The 17,925-nt window shown below is 42.8% G+C and overlaps 1 protein-coding gene across 4 annotated transcripts in view; it reads left to right on the top strand.

Moving 5' to 3' along the window:
* Positions 1 to 9,029: 9,029 nt before the first annotated feature.
* The window catches only part of LOC140588909 (tripartite motif-containing protein 16-like), a 53,410-nt gene continuing 44,514 nt past the window's right edge, over positions 9,030 to 17,925 (top strand). For 3 of the 4 annotated variants that reach the window (XR_011990148.1, XM_072711562.1, XM_072711563.1), the window contains exons 1-4: positions 9,030 to 9,652; positions 10,601 to 10,696; positions 11,280 to 11,513; positions 11,685 to 11,844. Coding sequence is in view for 3 of the 4 variants with exons in the window: in XM_072711562.1 (XP_072567663.1) it covers positions 9,062 to 9,652; positions 10,601 to 10,696; positions 11,280 to 11,513; positions 11,685 to 11,844 (1,081 nt within the window). In the remaining variant the exon portion in view is untranslated. Of the gene's footprint in view, positions 9,653 to 10,600; positions 10,697 to 11,279; positions 11,514 to 11,684; positions 11,845 to 12,218; positions 12,279 to 17,925 lie in introns of all 4 variants that reach the window. The other variant, XM_072711561.1, reaches the window with a different exon arrangement.

Consider the following 17,925-nt stretch of genomic DNA (forward strand, 5'->3'; position numbering starts at 1 on the left):
TTGGATAGTTATGACTGAAATTAATATACTAAGTTGCAACATCAATGGCTTAAATGGCCCCCACAAACGTACAGGTTTCTTAGAATTATTAAGACGAAAAACGGTTGACATTGCTTTAATCCAGGAAGCCCATTTGCTGAAGGATGATGTGCGTACCTGTAGATGCAATAATAAATACTACGAGGTGGTTTCTTTTGTGATGACTGACAGTAAAACTAAAGGTGTATTGATAATTGTTAGAAGAAAATTAAATATTTCCATTTTAGACAGAACTGGTGATAAGGCTGGCAGAATAACTTGTATAAAGACTATGGTTGGGAGTAGGAAGATTGTATTTCTCTCAGTTTACGCACCATGTAGTCCGGATCCAACTTTTTTTTCTGAATTATCTTCCTATCTCACTGATCTAACTGACTTCGAGATAGTAATGGGAACAGATATGAATGTGTAATGTCTAATGATCTTGATAGATCTAGTGTCAATGCTTCTTACTCCCAGACTGTTTCTACTGAGCAACTTAACCGATGCATAGCCTCCTTTCTTTATTAGATGCATGACTTGCTCATGACATTTCACTCTTGTTAGAGAAAGATGTGGTGTTGACTCTGGATCTTTTTTTTTAAAATAACTTTTCTGGATTGGCTCTGTCACAGCAACAGAGAAATCTACTTTTAGCTGCTCTCACTGCTGCTAAGAAAATGTTGGTCAGTCGCTGGATTCCTCCTCATTTAATGTCTAGACGTGTATGGGGCTTATCCCTGCTCGACATTGTCGCTTTGGAATTATCTACAGCCCACATCCATGGAGCAAAGACAAAAACTTTAAAGACCTGGACTGCTACTTTTGATATTGTTAAATCTTTTGTTACCTCTTTCTGATGTACAGTTTACTTTGTATTGATGTATAGTTTTTTACTTTTCTTGTGGTTAAGTATTACATTCTGTACCATTCTCCACTGCAATATCCTGTATATCCTCTGTACTGAATAAGTTTACCGGGTGGGTGGGTTGGTGGGTGGGGGGTATGATATTAGTCTAAATTAATGTACTGTATTCTCTACCATTCTGAAATGACAATAAAAATAATTGTTAACAAAAAAAAAGCTTGTTCTGTCTAAACCTGACACAGTTTATCGATAACTGCACATATGTGCATGTTACACCTGAAACCACATGACATCTTCAAGTTTTTGCAGTACATTTGCTTCATGTGGAGAATAAACAGACAAGCTTCTAAACAGACAGATAAATTCATCCAATAGAACTGCTCCCTAATACCTTTCTACCTATTTTCTTTCTATAAAATCAAAGTAGTTATATAGCTTGTGTTAGTGCTGTTCATAGTATTCCGCGTTCTTCTTTCGTGGGGGATAAAGTAATTGACGCGAGACTTCTTTAAAACTTTCCAAAATCTCTATTATGTAAACATACCACAGTACAAACTTCAAAGTTATTTCACTATTTAACAATAATTTGTAGCCACGGTCAAAGACTGTTGCGCCCTCAGTCGCATACAGCACTACACATTTTTTACGGCACTTAACCCGTGACGTCAGACAGTTCTTCACATCCGGTGAACAATATTAAAGTGAAATTCCACGTTACAAATAAAGTTACTACTTTAAATACTTCTATAACATTATACTTCCTTATCTATATTATGGCTCTAACATGTCCGGCCCCTAATTGTGTAGGCAGAGACAACATCAATTACCTTTTACTTACCTATCAAATAGAGCCATTAATTAAACAATCATTAAAACATCATTTCAAACTATAATTGACATTACAATCTATTTAAACTGGGCAAGCATTCTAGCATACAACTTTCACCCTGCTTCCTGCAATAAACATAACTTGGTCACAGGTCTTTCAAGAACACTGCCCTTCGTTTGAACTTGCACACTCCGAACATTGCCTTTGTAATCCGGCATGGTCTTGATGATACGGCCAATCATCCATGAGCTTCGTGGACCTGAAGGATCCACAATCAACACAATGTCATTCACTGCAAAGTTTCTCTTCAGCTTGGACCAACGCTGACGTTCTTGCAGCAGGGGTAAGTATTCTGTGGTCCATCTGTGCCAGAACAGGTCAGACAAGTACTGTATCTGTCTCCAACGCCTTCTTCCATATACATCACTTTTCTCAAAGACCCCAGGTGGTATTATAGGCTTTATTATCATCAGTAACAGATGATTTGGAGTGAGTGCTTCAAGATCACATGGATTATCAGACATCTTTGTTAATGGTCTGCTGTTGATTATGGACTCCACTTCACACAACAGTGTGTGTAAGCCATCATCATCCAGAACTTGTTGCTTTAGCAGAGCACCAAGTACCTTCCTCACTGTCCTAATTTGGCGTTCCCAGACACCTCCTTGATGGGACGCACCAGGTGGATTAAAAATCCATTCGACTTCTCTTTTCAACATTTCTTCTTTGATCTTGGACTCATTCATGTTCTGTATTGCTTCACGCAATTCTCTTTCGGCACCAACGAAATTTGTTCCGTTATCTGACCTGATAACGGACACTTGTCCTCTCCTACTGATGAAACGACGCAGGACATTGATGCATGCATCGGTGTCCAGAGAGTGTGCAACCTCTATATGAACTGCTCTAATGGTTAAACAAGTAAACAGAACACCATATCTTTTGACTATGGAACGTCCTCTTTTTACCTGGAATGGTCCAAAGTAGTCAACACCCACGTATGTAAAAGGTGGTTTGTCCGGGGTCAGTCTCTCCATAGGCAAATCTGCCATTTTCTGTTCACCAGCCCTTGCGTGCAATCTGCGACAGGTGTAGCAATCTGATAACATTTTTCTTATGGCAGAACTTGATTGCGGTATCCAATACCTTTGCCTAAGCCGCGCCAGGACATGATTCCGTCCACAGTGCCCAACTTGTTGGTGAATATGTTGAAGAATAAGAGAGGAAATCTTGAGGTCTTTGTGCAGTATAGCTGGATGCTTAGTCTCTTCTGGCATCACTGCCCTACATAACCTTCCTCCAACTCTCAATACTCCGTTATCTAGGCAAGGATCCAGTTTGTAAATATGGCTGCACTTTTTAACTTGGTTCTTTTCCTGTAACATCTTAATCTCTTCTCCATATTTCAGCCGTTGACTGTAGCGAATTAGATCAAGTTCTGCATTGTTCAAATCTTGCATGCTGATAGAAGTGCCTTTAAAGACTTTCCTAAATGCCATCATTTTATGTTTCATTACACTTTGCTGTCCATCATGTTTGTCATCTGATATGCTAAGGGTCCTTCGTAGTTCTGATCTTGTATGACTCAAGCACAATAGCATCCTTTTTATATGAGTGAGCCATGCTACTGCCTTTTTTAGACGATGCCAATTGGAATAATATGCAATGAGCTTTCCCAGAGCATCTTCATTTTCTTGAGTCATGATGACACTAGACAAAACATCTCTTTTCATCTCCAAATCATCCTCTGACACTGAACCTTGATTCATTCCAACCGGCCACTCCTTACATGATTTCAGGAGGAATTTAGGTCCTTTAATCCAATTTTCACATTTCATAAGGTTTTCTGCTGTCAAACCCCGTGAAGCATGATCTGCTGGGTTCTCTGCCGAATTCACAAACCGCCACTGTGATGGCTTAGTGGCCTCTCTTATGTATGACACTCGATTGGCTACAAATGTCTTGTATCGAGCTGCATCGTTTTCAATGTATTTCAAGACAGACTGGCTGTCTGTCCAAAACAATGATTCCTCTAATTGCATATCCAGTTCCTGCCTCAACATTCTGTCCATTTTGACTGCCACAGTTGCTGCTGTCAGTTCCATTCTTGGTACAGTTATTTGTTTAAGTGGTGCCACTCTGGACTTGGCCATCACAAACAAGCAAGACTTCTGCTCATGTTCATTGGTTAACACAAGGTAAGTCACTGTCCCATAGCCATCTTCGCTGGCGTCTGAAAAAGTATGCAACTGTGCAGTTTTGACAGGTCCAAAACTTGCAGACTTAAAACATCTTAGCACCTTAAAGGTGGAAAACTTCTGTAAATCAACAGTCCATCTTGTCCACTGTTTCATGTGTTTCTCTGCTATCTCCTCATCCCAACCTGTCTTGCTTTTGCAGAGGTCTTTTAGTAGCATCTTCGCTAACAGTACAAACGGTGCCAAAAATCCAAGGGGATCATATACAGAGCCAACTACAGACAAGATACCTCTTCTTGTAGGAGGTTTGTTTTGCACATTAATCTTAAATGTGAATGTGTCATCTTCAGTACACCAAGCCACCCCTAAAGCTCGTTCAGTAGGTAACTCGTTGTCCAAATCTAGATTCTTCACTTCTGTGGCTCGTTCTTCCTCAGGAATAGATGACAGAAAGGCTCTCGAATTGCCCATCCACTTCCTCAAACGAAATCCACCATTGCTACAGAGAATTTTCAGGTCCCTGGCCAGTATGACTGCTTCCTGTTCTGTCTCCACTGAAATTAAACAGTCATCCACGTAAAAACTATTTAGGAGTGTCTGAGCTGCCGTATCTGTTGTCTTATCCTGTTGATCCTCCACTATTCTTCTAAGAGCATAGCATGAGCAGCTTGGAGAGGAGGTAGCACCGAATATGTGTACGCACATCCGGTAATCAACTGCCTCCTTTTCCAGACTGCCTTCAGGCCACCACAAAAACCTAAGAAGGTCTACATCCTTCCTTTGAACCCGGATCTGGTAAAACATTGATTCAATGTCAGCCATGATCCCAATTGGATGTCTGCGAAATCTGTTCAACACTCCAAGCAGAGTATTTGTGAGGTTGGGCCCTTGAAGTAACTGACCGTTCAGTGAGAATCCTTGGAAAGACGCATTGCAGTCAAAAACCACTCGTATCTTATTCTTCTTAGGGTGATAAACCCCATGGTGTGGGATATACCACACCTTTCTGTGTTCAAGTAACTCCTTCTCTGGTACTCTTTCAGCATATCCCTTAACAAGCATGTTGTCCATAAATTCTGAGTAATCACGGTGAAACCGAGAATTAACTGTGAGCTTTCTTTTCAGGCTTGACAGCCTTTGCATCGCTACACATCTATTATTTGGTACTTGAATATTTTCATCTTTCAAAGGTAACCCTATATGGTAATGTCCGTCCTTGAACTGTATTGATTTTGCTACTAATCGCATGAATCGATGATCCTCCTGAGACATTTCTGTTTTATCCTCAAATCTCCTTTCGGGAAAATCTGTGTTAAATTGCTGAACTATCAAGTCCTCAATAGTCTCTACCGCTATACGATTCACTGAGTAACTGTGTAAAGCATCAGGACTCACACCTGAGTTCTCTTGATTTGGCCCATTCACAATCCAGCCTAGAACTGTCTGCACTGCATATGGGCCTTCACCCCTACTGTTCACCACTTTCCATGGTTCCATTGCTTTATAAGCATCCATACCTATTAACAGTCCAACATCTGCTTCAATGTGTGGTACATGCACTTCACACAGATAAGGCCACTTATTTAGATCATGTTGTTTAGGGATGTTACCTTTCTTCACAGGAATCTGCTTCTGTGTCAGCACCTTTGGAAGATCAATGTATGTGGTTCCTTCTAATGCACACACTTCTAAATCTGTTATTATATGTCCTTGTGTCTTCTTCTGTTGTCCCATTGTGCACAGTAAGAAGTCTGTTTTCTTGCCACGGACTTTAAGACTGTGCATCAGATCTTCGGTGCAGAAAGTAGCAGTGCTTCCTGGATCTAAAAAGGCATATGTTTCCACAGTCATGTCACTTTTCTTTGATTTTACTTTCACAGGTACAATTGACAGAATGCACTCATTGTCTCCGGCCCCAGTAGATCCACAAGTCTGCAGATACAGTGACAGAGGAGCGTTTGACACTGTAGGATTGTTATTCCCATCCGTATAAGTCTTTTCTTTCGTGATATGAAGTATTGTTGGATGCTTCATAGCACAATCTGTACATGTGAGTCTTTTCTTGCAGTCTTTGCTTAAGTGTCCTTTAGTTAGACATCCAAAGCAAAGTCCTTTGACCTTTAGGAACTGTATTCTTTCTTGATGTTCTTGTTCCTTAATCTTCCCGCATGCACTGAGAGTGTGAGCCTTCTCACAATACAAACAAACCTTTTCAGAGGTGTCAGCGGGTTTAACTGTATTCTGATTGTGTTGTTTTGGAGGGTGTGTATTTTCTCTAACAATGGTGGAGACATCCGTAACAAAGCTGGCTCCTTTACCCTCATACCTCTTGCTGCTTTTCACCACCGGCTTGGACCTGCCCTTTGATTCCATGGTCACTTCCTGTATGTCACCAAAGAGTGGATCATTTACAACTTGTGTATACCGGTCGATGAAGTCGACCAGGTCTTCAAACCTAGCTCGTCTTCCTTTACGCGCTTGAAGGTCAAATGCAGTGTTCCTCCACCGCTCTCTGACTTTATATGGAAGTTTTGAGATCACTGTTCTCATATTACTCGGATTGTCCATTTCATCCATAAATTGAACATCAATCATGGTGTTTCTACATCCAATGAGAAATAATGCATACTGTACATCTTCAAGCCCTTTGCATTCTCAGCTTTAATCTGTGGCCACTTGAGTGCTTTGTCCAAGTATGCTGTAGCTATCTTCAGCTCATTGCCATAATGATACTGGAGCAGTCCTTTAGCCTCCTTGAAACCTTTATCTGGTCTCATGTGTTCACAACTGCGGACAAGATCTCTTGGTTCACCCTCTGTGTACTGTTCTAAATAGAACAACTTGTCCTGTTCACTGTTTGTTTGTCTTTTTTTCAATTGCGCTTTCAAATGCCCTCATGAAGGACCTATAGGTCAGGGGATCTCCAGTGAATACTGGGACTTCTCTCTGCGGGAGTTGAGACAGGCCTTGTTGCTTTACCAATAGCTCAGTTACTTCATTCTGGCGTTGCATTATCCTATGAAGGTCTTTCTCATGGCCACCTAACTGCTGTGAGTATCTAGAGTCAGGAATTCGTTTTGCTAAAGCGTTTGCTTCACTGCGACTACTCAATGTCTGTGATAACTGTTTTAAAGGAGTAGGTAAAGTAATTCCTTCTTCTTTCCAGGGAGGATCATAGAAATCTATTTTGCGCGCTTCATTCTTGCTTCTGTGCGACTGATAATAATAGTTCATATCATCACGAGCATCTTCATGTTCACTGAGTACTTTCAGCCTGGCAGTAGAAGCTGCAATCTCTGCCTCCATCTCAATATGCTCTCGTTTAACCTTTAACTTCAGTTCTTCAGCATCTAATTCTTGCTTTCCCTTTAAAGCTGCTGCACGTGCAAGCAAAGCTGCATGTTCTGCTTCAGCTTTCACGCGCACAGAGCTGGTTGTGGATTGTGCCACAGATCCTTGCGCACTTCCAGCACCTGTTGTAAAGATTGCTGAAACACTATCCTTTGGCATAACGTCATCATTGTCTTCTTCTTCTTCATTAAGGATTTTTCGTGTTTCCGAAACCCATTTCCCAATATCTAGAATAAACTTTTCAAAGGCGTCACATTTAGGTTTGTACCAATTAGCCTGGTCCTCTTCTTTCTCTTCTTCCCATAAATACTGAACTACTTCTTCATTTGCCCTTTTAAACTCACAAAATAGGCGTTGAAAGTCATGTGACAACTCGTCTTCCACTATTTCTACGTTGTCCTTTACTTCTTTCATTTGCTCAATATCATGCATCTCGCGAGTGAGCAGTGCTAATTTTCCTTGCCTCCTATAGCGAAGTCTATTCAGCTTCTCTTCTATAGCGATCTCTGTGGGTTTTGGCGTCCTTTTCCGCCTAACAGACTCCAGGATTTCACTTGCCGACTCGTCAGCCATTTTACTGTGTGTACGCTGCTCTTATTTACGCGAGCTTTATCTAGCGTTTTGAAACATCAAACCTTTCTCCGTAATAAATCTTGATATAAACGATCTTCTTTCGTTTACCTTCCTTCTAGCAGAGTCTGTGAAACTTCGGTTTCCTCTTGCAGCAACCGTGTTCCACCATGGAGTATCCACACGGCAGTCTTTGACTGATGTTAGTGCTGTTCATAGTATTCCGCGTTCTTCTTTCGTGGGGGATAAAGTAATTGACGCGAGACTTCTTTAAAACTTTCCAAAATCTCTATTATGTAAACATACCACAGTACAAACTTCAAAGTTATTTCACTATTTAACAATAATTTGTAGCCACGGTCAAAGACTGTTGCGCCCTCAGTCGCATACAGCACTACACATTTTTTACGGCACTTAACCCGTGACGTCAGACAGTTCTTCACATCCGGTGAACAATATTAAAGTGAAATTCCACGTTACAAATAAAGTTACTACTTTAAATACTTCTATAACATTATACTTCCTTATCTATATTATGGCTCTAACAGCTTGTTTGGGGAAAAACAATGTCAATAACAGTTATGAATGAATGAAGGGTTTCACAGAAGCAAAGGGAAGCCACTTCAATCACCACCACTGTGTGGCCCCCACCAGGATGATGTGACAGCAGCCATTCTGCACCAGTACGCAAACCAGACAGTAACTAAGGTGGTGAAGGGGCAGGAGAGAATATTTGATATAGGGGAGGATTAAGAGACCAGATTGCACAGGGCCATAGTTTTTAGCCATGTGACGTCAGAGAGTCAGGACCTCAGTTTAATATCTCATCCAAAGGACACACCATTTATACAGCCCAGTCTCCCCATCACTGCACTGGGATCCACACAGACCACAGGTTGAGCTAATTTGTTGGCCACACTAACACCTCTTCAGCAGCAACCTAACTTTCCTAGTTGGTCTCCTATCCAAGTACTGGCCAGGTCTTAACCAGCTTAACTTCAGGTGGATTATCTAGTCTGAACTGTGTGTGTGTCTGTATAGTTAATCTGATGTTCGATTTTACGCACACATTCAAACTCCAGTGTTTGCCCAGTCTGCTCTTCTCAGTCTGGCCTCAGTCCAAAACCACACCTACTGCAGCCTGAGAAGCAGGAAGTTCCTCCCACTCTCACACACAGACGACTGTGAGAGAAAACGAAACTGAATCCTATCAGAGCTCGTGGTAAAATGGCAGAAGCCAGTTCCACACTGGATCAGAACCAGTTCAGCTGTCCAATATGTCTGGATCTACTGAAGGATCCAGTGACTATCAACTGTGGACACAGTTACTGTATGAGCTGCATTAAGAGCTGCTGGGATCAGGAGGATAATGCTGGAGTTTACAGCTGCCCCCAGTGCAGGCAGACCTTCATACCCAGGCCTGTTCTGGGCAGAAACACCATGTTGGCTGAAGTGGTGGAGAACCTGAAGAAGACTGGACTACAAGCAGCTACTCCTGCTGACCATTATGCTGGACCTGGAGATGTGGAGTGTGACGTCTGTACTGGGAGAAAACACAAAGCTGTCAAGTCCTGCCTGGTGTGTCTGGCCTCTTACTGTGAAACTCACCTCCAGCCTCACTATGAGTCTCCAGCTTTTAAGAAGCACAAGCTGACTGATGCCACTGGACATCTGCAGGACAAGGTCTGTTCCCACCATGACAAACCCCTGGAGGTCTACTGCCGTACAGACCAGCAGTGTATCTGTCTGCTGTGTGTGATGGATGAACACAGAGCCCATGATACAGTCTCAGCTGCTGCAGGAAGGACAGAGATACAGGTCAGGCCAGAAATGCTCTTATATAAATGATAAAATTTATTTTAAATAAAAATGACTTTTGTCTTAACACATGCGAGTATAATTGCTATGAAAATACTCAGAGCAAGTCTGGTTTGGTAAAATGAAAGAAAAATTAACAGAAAATGCACATTTAAAAAGTTCTGATTGAATTTGTACTGAATCTTATGGAAGTAAATCTGTGTCATCAGAATTTGAATTTTATATGCCACTGAAATTCTAACATTGAATATTTATGCATTGGAAATATGCATCGGAAATTCGATGGTCTGAATTCTCATGCAAAAATACGAGGTTAAAAATACAAAGACAACATTTCAATGTTGCTCCAATTCGACGGTCCGAATTCCCAGCAGATTCAGAGTTTTTAGTGTCACAGCAGAAAAGATGCATTACTGTTGTTCACAATGCAGTTTACTACACAGTAGCTCATTCTCAACTGACATGCGATCTGACATAAATCAAATAGGACGTCAGTTGAGTAGCCGGTCCTGCAATGCAGCCCAGGACACATTCGCCTTTACATTGCTGTAAGAATGTGACCATATGCAGCCCAGACCACCTCCCAATGTGGTTTCAGTGATCAGATCTCAATGCATCTTCAATGTGTCCTGGGTGCCTTCACACCTGTAATTAGCGCTGCCCACTTGTGATTGGATCACCCAGGACGCATGTTAATACCAGGTGGAAACAGGACCAGAGGGTCTCTGTCCAGTTTATCCTACCTACAGTCAATAAATCATTTAATAATATCCATCCATCCATCCATCTCCTAACCGGTAATCCAGGTCAGGGTCACAGAGAGCGCCTGGATCCTTTCCCAGGCAGCGTAGGGCCCAAGGCTGGGGTCCACCCTGGACAGGATGATTAATGAATATGATCCCAGCTAATGAAACAAACTTGTTTTGTCATCTTGTTTCCTATCTGTAGAAACAAATGGAGGAAACACAGAGGGAATTTCAGCAGAGACTTCAGATGAGAGAGAAGGAGCTGCAGGAGCTGAGAGAGGCTGTGGGCTCAATCACAGTGAGTATGAACCTGAGGAGAAGATAACAGCTGGCTTGTGATCATATTAAATCTTCTCTCAGATTCAACACATTGCAGATTTATAGGCTTTTGGGGATTAATCGAATGAATGCTGCTGTGGGTTATTCTGGGTCAGAAATTTAATGGGACAAAAGTGCTAGATAACATGATTTAACCAACCTTGCCTTACAGCAGTTATAGCTTGATTATTTAGAAAAACACCATGTAAGGCCCATTTGAGAAAATGCAGCTTTTCACAACCCAGTGTTATGCAAACATAACCCAAAAAGCCACCTATTAAACTAAGACTCAATGGTGACAACCAACCTGCCCCATACAGCCACCAGTCTCTGCCAAATCCCTGCAGCTGACAGTGTATGAGCTTAATGAGTGATCATTTCCAATCAGTGCTGGCTGGGTTTCAGTACCTGAGGCATCCAGCATGGTGACGCTCCAAACCCCAGCCCTGTGCTGTTTTTATACCTCCTGTCAGCTCACATCACTATTGTACAACGAGGCTTTCTGGACTCTCAAAAGGGGCCAATTGTAATTTACCCTCCTCTGCTCCCTGTATCACCAACAGAGCTCAGCACAGTCAGCAGTGGAGGACAACGAGAGGATCTTCACTGAGATGATCCGCTCCATTGAGAGAAGACGCTCTGAGGTGACAAAGCTGATCAGAGATCAGGAGAAGGCTGTAGTGAGTCAGACTGAAGGACACATGGAGAGACTGAAGCAGGAGATTGATGAACTGAAGAGGAGACACTCTGAGCTGGAGCAGCTTTCACACACAGAGGATCACATCCATTTCCTCCAGGTAACAGAACAGCTACTTTGACAATAAGAAAACCAGAGTATTCAAATGGATGCATGTTCTCATTTGTATTTCAGCTAGTCTGTCATTTGTCAGATGTTAATGATCCTGTTAATTAGATTGCAATACATATTTGCTTGGATGAAGGTGTTTAATCAGACTGTGTGTCTGTAGAGGTGCCAGGGTCTTCCTGTCACCCCTGAAGCTGGATTTGGACCCAGAATCGCTGTCAGTCCACGCTGCTCTTTTGAGAATATGAGGAAGGTGGTTTCTGAACTGAAGGATCAACTGGAGAATGTTTGCGAAAAGAAAATGGCAGAGATCCATCATACAGGTTGATAAATAAAAACATTTTTCAGTCTGTTCTTGTTAATATACACCATGCAGAGAGAGTATGTAGGACAGTCAGTCTCATGTTGGTGTGACAAAGTCAGTTTCTGTTTCCAATAAGACTAAATTTTTATGAAAACTAATGAGCTCTAAATTCTACAGGCTACAAAACCCAGATCACGATTCATGTTTCTTCTACATTACAGAATCCAAATATCTGTATTATGTGTAACTTACCATGATTTGCAGTTTGTTAAAATGCCTGTTATTGTCCCTCATAATGATAATAATCTACTGCTGTTGTCTCCACAGTGAGTGAAGTCCATCTCCCACAAGTAAATTCCTTTTACTCACATCCCTGTTTCTCTCTCCTTCTAGTTACCAAAGACACCATCCTACAAGTATTAGTGCCCAGGACCAGAGCAGAATTCTTACAATGTGAGTCTGTTCACACACACGCTTCTCTCTCCCTATATGAGGTGGAATGTGTTTTATTGTGTTTCGTTTTCTTCTGCTAGTGGAGCTTCTCTTTCTCTCTCCCGCTGCCTCCTGGTCTTTCACATTTACATGAGCTGTTTATGTCAGTCGCCTTTGAATCCAATTGCAAAGCAAGGCAAGTTCATTCAGGGGCTTTTCCACTGCACCAGGTACGGTACATTTGGTACTTTCCCTTTTCCATTGACTTCTGTTTGAGTACCTGTACCAAAAGTTCCAGTACCCAAAGTATCATTGCAGCTGGGGTACTTTCTTGGTACCTCGGAACTTTAGTGTGGGACTTACAAACACGTTCATTGTAAATTTAAAAGACAATTTTAAAAAGCCTAATAGCCAAGAAAAAAAAATAATTAACTAAAAAGAAGTTACATTGTAGAGGCAGCGTATGACTAAACTCCTGCTGATATAATGTATTAAAATGCTGCAGCAAACAGTAACGTTTTAAGCCCTGATTATAATCAGCTGACAGTGTTTGCAGACCTCAGGTCTTCAGGAAGCTTGTTCCACAGACAGGGAGCATAGAGACTAAAAGCTGCTTCACCCTGCTTGGTCTTCATTCTGGGACACTGAGTAAATCTTTCCCAGATGCCCTCAGGGGTCTGGATGCTTCACAACGTTCAATGAAATTAGTGCCATTTAGTACCTTGTACACAAGTAATAATATTTTAAAATCAATTCTGTGGTGCACAGGAAGCCAGTGCAGTGATTTAAGGACCTGTGTAATATGCTCTACTTCCTTGGTGTTAGTGAGGACTCTGGTGGCAGCATTCTGGATGAGCTGCAGCTGTCTGACTGATTTATTACCAAGACCTGTGAAGACACCATTACAATAGTCTAGCCTTCTGAAAATAAACACATGAACAAGCTTTTCTGTATCTGGTTTAGAGAGAAATCCTTTAATTCTTGCTGTGTTTTTAAGAGGGTTGGAGGCTGATTTTGTAATTGTATTTATGTAATTGTTGATATTTAGGTCTTAGTCCAGAACTACACCAAGATTTCTGGCTTGATTTGTAGATTTTAGTGTCATGGATTCATGGTGAGCAATAGCTTTCAGTCTTTCTGACTGAACCAATACAGGGATTTGGGTGCTGGGAACACAGGAGGATGGGCCAGACCCAGGGAAAAGAACATGGATGCGTCAAAGGAAAGAAATTAACAAAACATAACACCTCTTCCCTACCCTGTTAAGATTATAACTAAAACCAAAGATAGAGCAGAAAAACCCAGACTACACTAGGCTTACTCACCCGAACATAAATACAGAAGGTGGCACTCGCCCTCTAACCCAGTGTGTTTATACAGAGAGAGGACCTACGTGTTAATGTATGTGCGCACACTTCTTACCTGTTCAGTTTCATAAGGCAGGGGGGATTGCAGAAGACAGGAGTCAGTATTTGAATGTGATAAGGATGCAACAAACTGGTTTATTTCTTTGAGATACTGTATACTGGGATTTCACATATTGAGCTAGTTTCAGCTTCCACTGGGCAGATTTTAAGCAGACCTTGGGCTGGACCTGGGAACACTGTACTGATGCCTCATTTCCACCAACACAGAGCCAGTACTGGGCTGGTTTTCACTTGCTGCCTTTTGAGAACCTGCCTGCGTTTCCACCGAATATCAAAAATGAATGTAGGTGAAAGTAAGAGTAAAGGTTCATATGTATTCCGTTATGTTGGATTTACAGACGTTCCTCTACTTACGAACTTTCAGACATACGAACAAAGAGGATTGTAAGTCCACATTGTGTTCATTGGGCTCCCGTTTCCTGTCCGCAACATCAATTTTTTTTTTCTGTGCGCCAATTCCGCCTAGTACGACTTTTGGCCCCTACTCCCGCCGCACTGCAGCATAGTGTGCGTACTCCCAGCATCCCAGTTACCACCTTCATCCCAAAGGACAAGGAGTCCAAAAACCTCAGTCAGTTCAGAGACATTGCCCTGCTAAATGTGGAGGGGAAAATCTTCTTCTCAATCCTGGCTACATGCCTGACCAACTTCCTCCTAGTCAACAATTACATCGATAGTGGTTGCCAGAAGGCAGGCGTCCCAGGGTTCCCTGGCTGCGTGGAACACGCTACGATGATATGGGAACAAACCCAGAGAGCCAGGCACAGCAAGTTGGACCTGCATGTCGTCTGGTTAGATCTCGCAAACGCCTTCGGCTCAGTTCCCCACCAGCTCATCACCTTCGCCCGGGAGTTTTTCCATGTACCATCAAGTATCCAGAAGCTGATAGCAAACTACTATCAGGGGATCTTGCTGCTTGAATAGTATCAAAAGAGGAGGTTCCAGGGTTTGGTAGCTCTTTTCCATGGACTGCCTCCACATATTCTTTAAGCTTTGGCCATACCTCAATGGCTCTCTCTGCAACAGGTAGATTTTCCACCCATCTGTGTCCACAGAATGAGCCTGTAAGTTTTGTATAATCTTCTGTTCTTGCAGGGACATTGTGGAAAAACAAAGTGCATTGCTCTCAACAGTTTCTCAATATTCCATGTAGAGAAGCCAGTCTTGAGTGAATTGTGAAGCGTGTGCAATCCACAGCTTTCAACATTAATTAACTGCCGACCTCCATGTAGTTCAGCATGTTCTTGCTGGAAATTATTAAGAAACTTCCAGTTCACATTTACCCCATCCATACTGATGGAAAGGAGATTCTTCATGTCTAGTAGGCGCACACAATCCTAAGAATAGAAATATTTTATTTAAACAATTTGACATAAGAAAGAAAAACTGAAACGATTACACCATGTTTGATTGCAAATTTGCTTATAATTTCAGAAATATTTTAAAACTCCATCTAAAAGCAATAAGCTTCAATTAAATGAACACATCTTGTATCTTTAAATCATCCAAATAACATTCCATGAACAAAAACTCTGACTACACTTACTTTGAAATGGTGCTGCAGATCTTCAGCCTTTGAATGTTCCATGAACTGTGATCCAAGATAACGTGACTGGACACCACCAGCCTCCCAAAATCGAACATGGACATCTAGTCATTTATTTTTTGTTGACCGGTTGAAACTTTCATCAAACATCAGTACAAATGGTCCTGCATTGTTAGCTGCAGAAATCAGTTCGTTTTTGAAGCGTGGGGCAAGTCCAAACTTTAAAATGTAGCTAGTTTTGTCCTTTCCACAGGTGAAAGATTTGGCTATTTCTGAATCCAAAAACATTGCCTAGAACAACTGAGAAACACCTTCATTGGATGCGTATGAGTGGTGCTGCACGGCAGTGTTCAGACACCAGAGAACCTCCCCCTGCAGTGTCGCATTCGGTGCTCGATGTTCCGACGGTAGTGTTCACTGCAGCTGCAGGTGTGCTGTTTGTGGTGGTCGCGGTAGTTGCTGAAGACATTACGTTGTTGGTTACAGAAAAGTAACTAGCCACAGTTGACTGTGTCTACCTCTCACACCTGATTTGTGGCTGTCTGACTGCATGTGAGATTTCACACAGAAATCTTCTTTTCAAACATCTGGTTTTCCGACAACTCTGCACGACCGGTCCGAAGCTCATACATGAGTGGAAAATTAAAATGCAAATGGTGCTATTTCACTTTAATTTTCATTTTTGCAGGTTTTTTGCGCACAGACTTTGAAAACTAAATGGCAAATTGGATGTTGTATTTTCTTTTTATCATTTTCATTTTATTTGTTGCAGAAAATACCTCCCATAGAATTGACATACAACATTCAATAAAACTGGGGGGAGGGGGGGGAGGGATTGTACAATCACTGCCTACACAGTGAGCTGCTAATTTTGTGGTACTGCTGCAGCATTCTCTGTACAGAAACTCCTCACTTAACGGCCGAGTTCCATTCCTATGACTAGATCATTAAGCTAATCCAGAGTCTTTTTTATTATTGCTTTAGACTTCAATCAGGCAAATCTGAAGCCAGTTTCCCCAAATTCTTCCAACATGTGAACTTCCCAGCTAGAGAGAGAATCTGTCTGGACAATGTTTGTACAACGTTTGTGAGCTACAAGGCCCTTCCCCCCCCTCACCTCGGCTACTCAGACCATGTCACTGTGTTCATGGTTCCTGCGTATAAATCCCTGCTGAAACTCAACAAACCAGTCAGTAAAAGTGTGGCCAGCTGGTGCCGTCTCAGCTCTCCAAGACTGTTTTGAATCTGCTGACTGGGACATTTTTAAGGAGGCTGCTATAAATGGTGATGCCATCAACCTGGAGGAGTATATAAACTCTGTGATCGATGACCACGAGAGCCGACCAAAAGCCCTGGATGATGAGGGAAGTGCTCACACAGCTAAGAATCAGAAATGCAGCTTTAAGACCTAAAGACAAGGCTGCCCTCAGGACGCCGAGAGGCAACCTGCCCCGAGCTATGAGGATAGCCAATCAGGCACATGCACAGAGGATCAATGAACACTTTAATTGCACCAAAGACACATGCCGCATATGGCAGGGCATTCAGCCAATCACGATCTACAAGCCCAACCCACACATCAGTGGTAGTGATGTCTCCCTTCCAGATGAGCTAAACAACATTTTTGCAGACTCTGATGTACAGAATAAGGAGCCGACGACAAGTTACTCTGTCTGTCCACAGCTGATGTGAGGAGTACTCTATCCAGAGTGTGCCTGTTTGTCTATACGCATGTGTCAGGTTGGGTCTTAGACTCCACCTGGAATAACATCTCAGGCTCTATTCCCCCCCGCCACACTCCCTGCCGGTGGATGGGGCCTCCGGCTGCCGATGCGTTGGTGGTTCTCGATGTCCGGGGTTGGATGCTCTGGTGTGTGCTGGCTCACTCTTGGCGGTTGCCTGGCGGGGCCTGGCCCTCCCGGCTCTGTCGGGCCCTGGCTGGGGGGTGGGGGGGCCCTTGGATCTCTGGACCCGGGCTCCAGTCTGCCCTGGTGTGGCCGGCTGTCGGCGGAGCCTGTGGGCTCGCCGCCACGGCCCCCTGGGGCTCCTGCGATGTGGCTGCCGGATGACCCCCCGCCGGAACTATCCTCTGCCCTTTTCTGGGTGTCTGGGGCCCGGGTCACCTCCATGTCAGCTTCATGTCCTGGGGGTGCGGGGCTGTGGCTCCTCACACACACTACTAGACATTTACATGGAGAAACCTTATGAACACCAGCGCACTGACACACACAGGTGTGCACACAGGTGTGCGGACAGGTGCACATGGACGTGCGCTGTCTTGATCGGCTGTTGCTTCTGGGCATGTGTTGTAATGCTGGGTGTGTCTGCTGTTCAATAACATTTAACGTTTGATTTTCGATGTGATTCGTACAGATGTTGGTTGTTGTTTTCTCTCTTCAGCAGACATTGAAGCAGATTCAGTTTTTTCTTTTTTTTGTTTTTCTCTCTCTCTCCCTCTCTCTCTCTATCCCCCTTCTTCTCCTCCCCCCCCCCCCCCTCGCTCCCCTCTCCTTCTCTTGAGGAAGTATGAGGAAGTAAATAAAAAATAAATAAATAGATAAATAAATAAATATTTAAATAGAAATAAAGCAGTCCTCCGCAGAGGGGGGGTGGTGGAGGGGGAAAAAGAATTTGTAAAACGTAGGGAAATATACACAGACCTCACTGCTGTGGTACGTGTGCAGGGAATATCAGA

The sequence above is a fragment of the Paramormyrops kingsleyae genome, chromosome 4, assembly GCF_048594095.1.
Source record: "Paramormyrops kingsleyae isolate MSU_618 chromosome 4, PKINGS_0.4, whole genome shotgun sequence".
In the NCBI taxonomy this organism is placed as follows: Eukaryota; Metazoa; Chordata; class Actinopteri; order Osteoglossiformes; family Mormyridae; genus Paramormyrops; species Paramormyrops kingsleyae.